Here is a 12696-nt window from a genome sequence, read left to right as displayed (position 1 = left end):
CAAATTAATCTATAAATTCAATAAAGGATCCTTTTTTTTTTTGCTAAGCTCAACAATCTTGTTCTAGGAAGTATTTAGTAGACCAAGGGTTCACAGTTAGCTAAGTCAAATTTGAAAGACAAGAGCAAAGGGGAGGGATTTTTCACTATTACATATTAAGACAGTCTATAAGACAATGGTAAATAAAAACAACATGGTACTGGCGTCATCATGGACAAAGAGACCAACTGAAAAAGAGGTCAGAACCAGAGCCATACATAAATGGAAATATGAATATATGATAAAGGTGGCATTGAAAATCAATAGGGAAGGGAGAGACTGTTCAGTAGAATTATAGAGAAGAATTGGCTTGCTGTTTGGAGAAAAAATAGGCTAGATCCCCACCTTACACCAAATAAAGGCATGTATTCCAGAGAGAATATAGACCTAAACGTGATTCTCGGGACAGAGTACTGACTATACAATAGAAGAAAAAATACAGAATATGTTTGTGATGTTGAAATACAGGCTAAGTGTTTAATCAAGACCCCCAAAGCACCACTGAGAGTAATAAGACGGTCTCCACCAGCTAGGTGAGAGAACTGGAAGAACCTAAGGAGGAGTTAAGTATACTCTAGAGAATATTCCTAGGATCAGGGCAGCTAAGTAAACTATAAGGAGATGTAGGCCTACTGGGAGGTATATCATTATGACTTGCCTATCGAAAATATTTCCCCTGTCTCTACTTCCTTCTTATATCCTTCAACAAACATTTCTGAGTTCCACACACTGTGCTACATGCAGAAAGAACAAACAGGAATCAACTTGAGTCCTAGTCCTTAAAGAGCTCATAATCTAGTTAGACAGACAGATGAAAAACTAAATAAGACGTTTTAACTCCTATTCTACAGGTAAGAACCAAGAGGCAACAACCTTTGCCTAGGGCATCTGGTATTTGAGCTATAAGGAAAGTCATTCCAGGCAAAAGGAACAGCGCTAACAAAGTCACAGGGCTTTGAAGGAACATGGTATGTTGGAAAATGTTAAGGAGGTAGCCTAATGATGGACATTCTGAAATGTTTGTTACTGAATACATAAAGTAGTCTATGGGGGTTGTTTTAGTCTTTTCTTAGTTGTACTGCTTATCACATTAGCTAATTATCACCTCTGAAGACAAAGCCAAAGAAGATGAAGCACTGAAGTGATGAGGGATAAATGATAATAGTTAAGAAAGAGAATCATGCTAGGAAGCACTGATGACTAGTCGTGGAGTGATAACAAGCACTGTAACTAAGGATTTAGAGGTGGAAGAGATTGCTATCAGCTACATTGTTCAGGGAAGATTTCCTGGAAGTGGCAGGGCTTCATTTGATCATTCAAAAAATTGAGAAATGACTGTATATATCAGGGGCTGTGCATGGAACAGGAGATTCAAAACCATAGTCTACTAATGAGCAGATAATCAGATAATTGCAAAAATAAAGCAATGAGTGTTACAATAGATGCAAGCACAGGCTGATGTCATAAAACCTCAGAGGGACTCCTGCTTTAGAGCAGGGAAGTCAAGGATGGTTTTCTAAAGGTGATGCTGTATGCACTGAATTTAATGGACGGGTAGGATTCAAGTGTAAGGGAGGGAAACACATTTTGCAATGGATCAGTTTAGTGAGAGAACACACCTCTTTCAAGGAGCATGAAATAGCTCAGGGTGGCTGAAGCGAAGGCTGAAAGGCAGTGAAAGAAGTTTCTAAGGCATATAGGAAGAGTTTGATTTTAAAAGGTCCTTTACAGATGTTAAAGAATGTAGATTTTTTATCCTGAAGACAACGTGGAAGTTGATGAAGATTTTAAGCAGGGAACTAACATGATTAGATCCAAATTTTACAATAACTGCTATTAAAGGCAATGATGATGAAGGCAACTGAAGATGAACTGATAAGAAAGCAGCTAAGAGGCAGAGAAATTAAAAGCCTGTTACTATTGTTTAGGAAAAATAAGGAAGGATTCAAAAATACAGTAGTAGTGGTACTGAGAGAGAAGGATGGGCAAGGTTTGAATAGCCAGAGAAAGAAGTAAGTGGAAGCATTCCCTGTGGAAATGATGTGAATAAATGTTTGGAGGAGGGAAAGGTGAGCAAATCTGTTTCCGTGGATTATATAGCATTTAACAGAAGAATGATGATTAGCTGGAGTGCAGAGCCAGAGTTACCCAACAGTTGGTGATGAGGTTGAAAACTGGTGGAGTCAGTCCGCGGCAAGGCTATTAAACAGGCAGGCTAAACAATTAGGATTTTACATTTTCCCTAGCAATATTAAATTTATAAATCATTTTTTTATTGTGGCAAAATATACAAAAATTTACCATTTTAACCTTTTTTTTTTTTTTTTTTTGCGGTACACGGGCCTCTCACTGTTGCGGCCTCTCCTGTTGCGGAGCAGAGGCTCCGGACGCGCAGGCCCAGCGGCCATGGCTCATGGGCCCAGCCGCTCCGCGGCATGTGGGATCTTCCCGGACTGGGGCACAAACCCGTGTCCCCTGCATCGGCAGGCGGACTCTCAACCACTGAGCCACCAGGGAAGCCCTCACTTTAACCATTTTTAAGTGTACAGTTCACAACACTCACATTATTGTGCAACCATCAACACCGCCTATCTCTAGAACTTTCTCATCATCCCAAACTGAAATTCTTTACTCATTAAAAAATAGCTCCCCATTCTCCCCTACCCCTCTTGCCCCTGGCAACTAAGTGATAACAAGTTGATAAAAATTCTATTTTTCTGTCTCTAGGGGTTTGGCCACTCTAGGTACCTCACGTAAGTGGAAACACAGAATAGCTGCCCTTTTGCATCCAGCTTATTTCACTTAGCTAAATCACCTGTTAATTAACACCTGGTTAATCAGTAGCAGCCTTCTAATTTGCATACTACTTTATATGCTATATTTTAAAACAAATGTCAAGCTTTTCTGACTTTATCAAATCTTTTCCACTTAGTGCTTAAGGACACTTCACTCTAGCAAATTATAAACTCAGAGTTCTTAACAATTTAGTCTACCACTGTGTCTGCCATAAAAAGCTTTTTATTGTTCTACTTTAAATGTCTATATTGTGAATTATTTTCATTACAGTTAACAGGCACTAGACTTTTTGTAAAATTCCACCTAGTACCTTAATGGAAGTAAATAACAGCAAATAGAACAACTGAGGCAGGAATCAAACTTATTTGACCACCCAGGAAAAAGGAAGTTACTTTATTTAGGATGCTGATATGAAGGCTCTCTTTTGATATTATGTAATTTCCCTATCTGGGGCTGAATCGGCTCTAAACGGAGGGAATTAAAAACACTAACACTAAAAAAACACAAAACCCCCCCCCCCAAAACCACAAACACTCATCTCCTTTCTGGCTGGGGAAAAGTCCGAAAGTTTCAGATGTTTGGAAACTATTTCAGAACTGTCAAGGGTTGAAGGAATCCCTAGGTCATTAGTGCTCTGCCCATGCATGAAGTCGAGTAATTCTGGACAAGACTTAACTAAGCCTCTGGCAGTCTCAGTGCGTTATATTAGACCAGCCCGTTCTTCCCAATCTTGTCCACAGCACATGCAGAATATAGTACTGCAGGACCCTGAGGTAAACGGAGGAGGCAGCACAGCGCAGCACACCTGTAATCCCCAGGTCGCCTGCATCCCGCCACATCCGAGTGGACGCTCTCAGAGGAGCGCTCCCGCCGGTCGTTCCAGCCGATGCGCCACGCCGTCAGTTACAGAGGACGGGCTGGGGTTCCCGCTGATTCTGAAATCAGCGGCCTTTCCCTCCTTGCAAAAAAAAAAAAGCCTTTATTTCTTAAGAGAATCAAGGCGCGAAAAAGCAAAGGGCCCACAAACCACGCAAAGACGCAAAACTCGCCGAACTTGCCTAGCGCGCTCTCCGCAGATCTTACGTCTCTTCCCAGCAGGCTCCGGGAGTCACCGCGACACTTCAACAATTCTCGCGAGATTTATCGGCAGCCATCTTCTTGGGGGTGCTGGGAGCCGGGAAGACCCCCCGAACCGTTCCCATTCAGCTGCCCTTCGTCTTCGCTTTTTTCACTTTTGCCTCTTCTGCGTTGCCAGCCAGCACCTGGTCTCAAAGCTGAGAGAAAGCCCGGGTCTAGGAGCGTGTCGCGCTCTGGTCCAGGAAGATTCGCTGGGGTGGAGAGAAGGGGGAGGGCCCGGGCAAACAGTCGCTGCCTCAGCCGGGTCCGGGGTCCGGGGAGGGGAAGTTCCTGGCACCCCGTGGACTCGCGGCCTGCGGCCGTCCCCCCGGAGCTGTTGGCCCATCGGGGCTCGCGGGAGCCTGCCACCGGCGCCTCCCACCGCGGCCCACGCGGGCGGCGCGCGGAGGAGGGGGCGGGGGCAGCGGCGGCTGTAGCGACCGCGACCTGGGCGGGCGGACTAGTGTGACGGGCCTCTGGGCCGCTGTGGATGGTTTCTAAAATGATCATTGAAAACTTCGAGGCCCTCAAGTCCTGGCTCAGCAAGACTCTCGAGCCCATGTGAGTATCCGGGGGCTATTTCCTTGCAGGGGTGGAAGTGGGAGATAGGTGGCCTCACGGTTGCCTCAAGTGCCTTCCGTGGAGGCCGAAGCGGTGAACGCAGGTCCCAGGGCTCTGTGTTTTCTCGTCCTCTACCACCCTCGTTCCCAGGTTCAGAATACGCCTGGGAGCCTGAGCTGACCTTTACCTTATCGCTGAGTTGGTTCTTAAACCAATGTCTCTTCCTCTTGTTTTCCCGTTATTTGTAGACCGACCCCAACAACCTACACACACAACTCGTATTTGCCCAGGGCCCCCAGATCAATTTCTTCTGGTGAATCCGAGCATAATCCGCTGTTCACTAGACTACTTTTGTTTCTTTAAATGAGGTGAATAGCCCTTATTACGGATTAGAACAGTTCTTGTCTCAGCCACTCACGTTTTACCTACATACAATCCCTGAAAGAAAGGCCATGTCTCCCATGTGCTGTCTGGCTCATCAGCACCTCTGTTAACTGAAGATGTAACAGGTGCTAAGGTGCCCAGTAAAATTCCCCTTTCCCACCTACACGTTTCTTAGGTTGGAGGAAGAAAATGCAATCTATCCATATGGACTATTTAGCAGTTTTAAGTAGGTTTCTATAGGTGGACTCTGCATGTGTGTGTTTGAGGGGGTTCAGAAGTGCTGAAATGCATTAGATTGGAAAAATTGAGTGTTTTAAGGATTTATCTTTTAATACACGCAAAATATGGGCCAAGTGTTTTATCAAAATTGGTTGATTTACAATAAACAGCTTAAAATACAATGGGGAATATCCATTCATTTAATAAATTTATTAGGCTCCTTCTATGTACTGTGGGAGGGTCAGGGCTAAAGTTTTTAAATTCCAAAATCAGTAAGACATAATAAACAAGTAAATAAGGTAATTTCAGGTAATAAGAGTAATGATGATTGTAACAGTAGAGAATCATGTAAAAGAGTGATTAGAAGGCCTCTCAGAGGAGGTGACATTTGAGCAACACCTAAGGAACAGAAGGAACTATCTGTGTAAAAGTCTGGAGAGAGAATGCTCCTTACAGAAGGAACAGCGAGTGCAAAGCCTCTGTAGTGGAAATGATCACGGTGTAATCTGGGAAGAGAAAGCAGGCAGTTGTGGCTGCAGGGAACCTTGTGATGGGGGAGAGGATGGAAGGTTGTGAAGTTTGAGAAGTATGCAGGGGCCAAATCATGTAGGATCTTCTAGGCTGTGGTCAAGAGCTAGGATTTAATTTAAACTATAATGGGAAGACATTAGATGATTTAAAGCAGGCAGGGATTGATTTGATTTTGTTTTAACTCTGCCTGCTTCGTGGAGGTTAAGGGGTCAAGAAGAGAAGTAAGGAGACCATTCTGAAGGACGTTGTAGGCAGAGCTGTAGATAGTTTGCATTAGAGTGATAGTGGAGACAGAACTAAATATGTTTAATGAATAGATCTGGTAGAACTTGCTGATCGATTGGGTGTGAGAGATAAGGGAAAGGGAAGTCAAGGGTGATAACTAAGAAGTTAGCCTAAGCAACTGAATCCGTGTTGGAGAGAACAGGTTGAGGGGAGAAGAGTAGGTTGGTTGGTTTTGATCATTAAGTGTAAGGTATTATATACCTAAGTGAGATGTCAAATAAGTAGTTGGTTATGAGTCTAGAACTCAGGCCAGGACTAGAAATATTTGGAGTCATGCAGATAGTGTTTAAAGCCGTGAGACTGGGAAGTTTCTGAGGAAGAATGTGTAGATAGGGAAGCGAAGAGAGTCCAGGTCTGAGGTAGGAAGAAAATTGGGATACATGTCACTAATGAAACAAATGTATGACAAAAGAGGAGGGTTGTCAACTTGATGTGATACTGCAAAATGGATGAAAAAGGTGGAGGCAGATTAGTGGCCCTTAGGTTTGTAAAGGTAGAAGTCATTGGTGAACTAAGTGAAAAGTTTCACTGGAGTAGGGTGGTATGGATAGAAGCCTTGTTTAAGTGGATTGGAGAGAGGGAGTAGGCAGGAGTGTAGTAATTAATAGTGGTTGAGAGGGAGAACCCTGGAGCCAGAATGGCTGCCTTTGAATTCTGCCTCTGCCACTTAACCAGCTGTATGATACTAGGTAAGTTACTTAGCTCAGTGCCTCCTTCCTCATGTCTAAAATGGGGAAAATAATGAGTATGTGTTAAGAAAATCTTTGAACACTGCCTGGTTTGTAATTAGCACTCAATAAGTGTTCGGTGAACAGAAAACTTAGAAGAATGTTTTGAGTTAAAATAGCATTCCCGGGGCTTCCCTGGTGGCGCAGTGGTTGAGAGTCCGCCTGCCGATGCAGGGGACACGGGGTCGTGCCCCGGTCCGGGAAGATCCCACATGCCGTGGAGCGGCTGGGCCCATGAGCCATGGCCGCTGAGCCTGCGCGTCTGGAGCCTGTGCTCCGCAGTGGGAGAGGCCACAACAGTGAGAGGCCCGCGTACCGCAAAAAAAAAAAAAAAAAAAATTAGCATTCCCTTTTTTAAGCATTCAATTCTCAAATTACTTATCAGCTTTATTACCATTTCCTTTTTTTTTTCACTAATTGAAGATTATAGCTACTTTGCTTGTAATTTTTCTTGAGTTTTAATAAAGCATCTTCGGGTATCATATAGCCTACTCAGATGACTGTAGCAGTGCAGTCATTACTGCTGGAATAAAGCACTACTTGTAGAACCTAGACAGTGATAGGAGCTGGGATTGGTCCTTTTATAATGTACACTACTGTGGTAAAAATGAGCCCTTATCCAAGTTCCTGTCCCTTTAATTGCATTTCAGGTGAATACTTTTTTTTTTTTTTTTAACAAGCCTGCATCTGACGTTAATTTATTTATTTTTGCTGTGTTGGGTCTTCGTTTCTGTGCAAGGGCTTTCTCTAGTTGCGGCAAGTGGGGGCCACTATTCATCACAGTGCTTGGGCCTCTCACTATCGCGGCCTCTTTTGTTGCGGAGCACAGGCTCCGAACACGCAGGCTCAGTAGTTGTGGCTCACGGGCCCAGTTGCTCCACGGCATGTGGGATCCTCCCAGACCAGGGCTCGAACCTGTGCCCCCTGCATTAGCAGGCAGACTCTCAATCACTGCGCCACCAGGGAAGCCCCTCAGGTGCATTCTTTTAGATGACTTTTAACGCTGATTACAGTTATTTAAGATCTATGGTTTCTAACCTTGGTTTTGTGAAACTTGAAGATGTATTTGTTATCTAAAGAGATTTTTTTGCTTTACTTCGTAATTGCCATATAGCACCTATTTGAGGCAGGAGCATATGAAACACAAAGGATAAGACAGAACTCGAAACGTGTATAGAACTTTTTTAGCTATTTGTGCTAGTAAAGTATCTGATGGTTTTGGACTTGCCTCGTAGTTTAAATGTATTAATTCAGCACATATTTATTGAGCACTTAATCTACTCTGTGCTAAGCACTGTGTTAGATATTGGGGAAATAGTAGGAAACATGACATGAAATGACCATCTTCATATTGTTTACCGCTTAGCACGAAAGACCGATGGTGAACAAGTAACCATAAGACTAGTGAGTGTTATAAATCCAGAATGCTGTCAAAGTATATGTCTGGGAGGTCAAGATAAGGCTTTCCTGGCATGATAATATTTCATCTCAACCGGGATGGATGAAGAGCAGTTTGCTGGGGCAAAAGGATGGGAATGGAGAGCTGTGACAGCAAGGTTTTAGAGGACAGATGGTATGAAGGCCCTAAAATAAAGGGAAAAAGAGGTGTCTTGGAGGAATTGAAAGAAACTGAAAAAAGAGCCAGTGGATAGCTCCAGAGAGAGGAGCCAGATCGCACGAGACTCTTGAGTCATTTTAAGGATTTGGGATGTCATTGAAGGGTAGTGGGAAGCCAGTGAAGGGTTTTAGGGGAGGAAAGTTTTCATACGGACATTAAGAAAAAAAAAAAAGTCAACCTGGTTGCAGTTTCAACATGAAATAAAAGTTGGTAAATCTGTATTTTATTTGATTATAAGGTCTGTAGGTATATCAAGATTCTGAGTTTTTTTCATAATTTATTGAAAATATAGGTGTTAAAATTGTCATCTTGAAATACTTGATGTTTTTGTTTTCCCAAACATTTGCTTAGTCATGCATGCTAATAATAAAATTAGATGTTGGTCTTCCCTTTTACATTGATTTCTTTTTCATAATGTGCAGTCCTGGAAAAGAATTAAGCTATCTTCTTTCGATGTTTTTTTTGTTTTTTTAAACAGAAGAGGTTTTCTGCTGTATTTTAAAACTTTTTCTGAGTTTACACATCACTGAATGTGGTGATTTAATAAAATCATGGATTATTTTTAGTTTAGGGGAAACCTCAAAATCTAGTCAAACCCCTTAATTTTTCAGAAAATAAAATTGAGACAGATGGACTTAATGATGTGCCCAGATTTTGTTGAGTTTAGTAGTAAAGAACAAAACGCCTAGTTTTGTGCTCCTGCTACTATGTAGTGCTGTGGAGGTAGCATTGTGTAGTGGAAAGAAAACATTTTTGTGTCCACATAGACCAGTGTTCACATCTCAGCTCTGCCACTTATTAACTGAGTAATCTAGGCAAATGAACCTCCCTTTTCCTTGTTGGTGTGATAGGGAGAATTATACTTGTTTCTTTCTGTAGTTGAAAGGATTAAATGAGACATTTTAAAGAGCCTAGCCCTTCCCTCCATTCTTAAATACCGGATTGATTAAACACAAATAGGTTACATTACTATTATTGCTACCATTAACATTTGAACACATTGTTAAAGTTTTGTATTTCAAGTTCTGTGAGGTAAATACTGTACCTCCATTTTGCAAGAGATGACCCCGAGGCACTAGAGCATGAAGTTGAGATACTTGCCCAGAGTCACAGCTTTTACATGTGACTAAACAGTGATTTAAACTCAAGTTTTTGACTCTGGAGCCTTGTTCTTAATTTACTACAACACAATACAATGTATTGTTTCCTATTACTCTGTGTGTGTGTATATACACTTTTTTTTTTTTTTTTTTTTGCGGTACGTGGGCCTCTCACTGCTGTGGCCTCTCCCGTTGCGGAGCACAGGCTCCGGGCGCGCAGGCTCAGTGGCCGTGGCTCACGGGCGCAGCCGCTCCGCGGCATGTGGGATCCTCCCGGACCGGGGCACGAACGCGTGTCCCCTGCATCGGCAGGCAGACTCTCAACTACTGCGCCACCAGGGAAGCCCTATACACTTTTTTACTATTACATTTTTGGAGTAGTAGCAGCTATTGTAAAGGAACAAAGTTCTAAAGCATCATGGTTATCAGTGCTTTAAAGTTTAAGAAAGAAACCTAGAGTTTTTGTAGTCTTTTCCTCTTCACCCACGCTTGTTATTAAACCTTTCTTACCACATTAAAATTTATTTTTGTTCCAGTTTTACAAGAAGAGCTGAAAGGTGATCTTGTTATTTCTGAACTTTATACCTGTTTCCCTCCCTTGATCTTTTTTTTTCTACAGACTCCTTTGGGCACAGAGTCAGTCTCCCATTCCTTAAGGAAGAAAAGCTTAGCAACAATAGCAAAAAATAAAACAAAAAGTTAAATCATATTTCTAGTCACTTTGCTAGCTTTCTTTTCCTGTCAGTGTTAAATCTTGAAACAGTAGTCAGCCTTTAATTTTTCACTCATTTGCCCCAGCCATTTACTTCTTAATGCCTGTAATATAGTTTCTTGCTACTTGTATTCAACCAAAATTGCTTACCTCAATGTTACCAATGAATTTGTTTATTAAATGTAAATATTTTGTATAAATTTTAATTCTTTGACCTCTGTATATAACATTAGACAGTGTTGATAGCTGCCTTTTTCTTTTGTTTAAACTTCTCATGCCTTGGATCCATAATATTTTGGTTCTCTTCTCAAATCATTCCTATCTCCTTAAGTTCTTTTTCTTGCCTTTGAATTGTATTATTCTTAGTTCTGTTCCCAAGACTTTTTTTTCTTAATCATTCTACTCCTGCTCCCTCATTCACATTCATTCCTATGGATGGTTTCCATTGTAATACGTGCCTGTGGTTTTTAAAAACTTTGTGTGTGTGTTGTAGATGCTTTGAAAGTTTGATTAAAGACTGTTTTCCCCAGGATATTGCATATACACATTTGCATTTGAATTTTAGAGCTTTTCCAACACATACCTGTATGCATTTATTTTTCACACAATTATGTTTAGGCTTAACCACTTCAAAGTTTTAAGCTCTTAACTCCGATTGCTAGCTCTGTACCTGATCCTCTCATCTGAACTTCAAACTATTGTATGTTTCTGAAAATAAAAAGTTCACTTATTTCCATTTCATTTCTCCAAATTATCTGGGCTTGAAGTTTCATTTTTTTGGCTTCTCCTCCCTTCATTTCTTTTCTCCCATTTGAGTTGGTCATTGGGTTCTGTCTCTTTCTTTTAATAATTCTTACTAATGACAGTGCTCAGTAGGGGACTCTTCACTCCTTATCTAAACCATTGCAGTTTGTTTCCTAACAGACCTCCCTATCTCCAGTCTTTTTCTCTCTTCCAGTTCTTCTGGCCTGGATGCCCAACTTGTTTATATCCTATTGTTAGATCAAAATCTTCAGGACTCCTAAGTAATTAATTGCATACTTTTTAACTTGGTTTTCAGGACTCTAGTGTCTGTTTCAAATTATCTTTCCAGTTTATATCTTCCTACTTTTTATGTAAGTCTTAATTTCAGCAAAACTGAACTTTACATTCTGATTCTTTATCACATTGGTCATACTGTCCTTTTCCCCTCAACTTTAAGTAGAAGGTAAGTGCTTCTACTTCATTGAGTGCTATTTGCTAATGCTTGTGCATTCATTGTATGTGAGCTAGGTTCTGTTATACCAATTTTAAGGATGAAGAAGTTGACTCTTAGGAAGATTAAGTAATACACTTCATTCATAGCTTATAAATGATAGAGACAGGATTAAAAACAAGACACTTATATTCCAGAGCTTTGTTGTGCATTATCATGTACTGCCTTTCTCCGTTTCTTTTTTATATGTTGAAATCAAAGGTCAAGTGTGATTCCAGTTCTTCCAGAAAGCCATTTATCATCTATCCAGTTGGAAGCAGTGACTCTCCTCCATGACTCTCCTCTCCTAGCTCTAGTTTGTACTCATCACTTGCAAACTTGTTCAGTAGTTAATTCTTACTTGTTTTAAGGGTACTGTTAAGAGTCTAAGGTCCTTGAAAATAAACTCCAAATCTTAAGGTTAAGTGTTCTCCTGTTCTGTGTGAGCACCCAGCACAATGCCATGTGTGGGGTGTGCATCTGAGTTTCAAATGCATTAGTTGAAATTTCTATTTTGTGCACCCATGACTTAAGAGAGAAGAGGCATTTCTGTAAAACTTTTATTTCAGAGAAGCAGATAAGTGAGCAATTTGAAGATTTACTAATCTCAGGGCCTGTTTTGCTTTATTTTTACCTTCCAGCGGTTTCAAATTTACTAAAGCTTAAGTGATTTTTTTAAGGGGGAAAGGACACTGAAGAGTATTAACATTTACTCATTAAAGTATTAGTGAATGCTGCTGTATGCTAGATTGCGCACCTCCATGGAGCTGCACAAAAAATTATGTATGGTAATTCTAGTCTGATGAATTTTACAGCTGGTAGAAGAGTTTTTCTGTAATTAATTATTGGCTAAAATATTTTTCATGACCTTCATTACCACATTTTACTGCTGCAACCTTAGTTGGGTTTTCCATCTGAGTGATGAGTAGTTAAAATGCATTTAGCATTTTCTGTCTATTTTAGCAATTCCTTTTCTTTGGCTTACAGTTCTTTTCAAATGAATTATTTTACATGCATAAATCAAGATATAGGGATAGTATTATGAACAAAATGGAAAATAAGATATTACAGTGTTTGGTGTGTACATATTGAGAATGAATAACTCAAACTTGAGCTAAATGTAGGCTTCTAGGAATTTTTTTTCTTCCTCCTGCTTCCTTAGTCCCAGAGAATAGAGAATGAGTGAAACGAGTGGATGGTAAATGCTTCCTACTAGACTTACTCACTACCCTCCTACCACCTTGTTTCTGTGGGAAAATCCTTTTCAGTTTACAGATTGTAACTTCTGAAATAGGTAAAAGTTTATTTTTAACTTAGGGTTATATTTAGTATTTTGTGTGTATATGAAACAATGGAGTATGTTGGAGATATGT

The 12696-nt window shown here is 40.8% G+C and overlaps 1 protein-coding gene across 11 annotated transcripts in view; it reads left to right on the top strand.

The window, feature by feature from the left end:
* Nucleotides 1–3918: 3918 nt before the first annotated feature.
* Nucleotides 3919–12696, top strand: part of RBM26 (RNA binding motif protein 26) — an 84733-nt gene continuing 75955 nt past the window's right edge. For 10 of the 11 annotated variants that reach the window (XM_079903127.1, XM_079903126.1, XM_079903125.1 and 7 more), the window contains exon 1: nt 3919–4512. In XM_079903127.1, coding sequence (XP_079759253.1) covers nt 4442–4512 — 71 coding nt within the window. In that variant the 5' untranslated portion in view covers nt 3919–4441. The remainder of the gene's footprint in view (nt 4513–12696) is intronic. The other variant, XM_079903121.1, reaches the window with a different exon arrangement.

Source organism: Stenella coeruleoalba, assembly GCF_951394435.1.
Source record: "Stenella coeruleoalba genome assembly, chromosome: 18".
NCBI lineage: Eukaryota > Metazoa > Chordata > Mammalia > Artiodactyla > Delphinidae > Stenella > Stenella coeruleoalba.
This window is presented reverse-complemented; position numbering and strand designations above follow the sequence as displayed.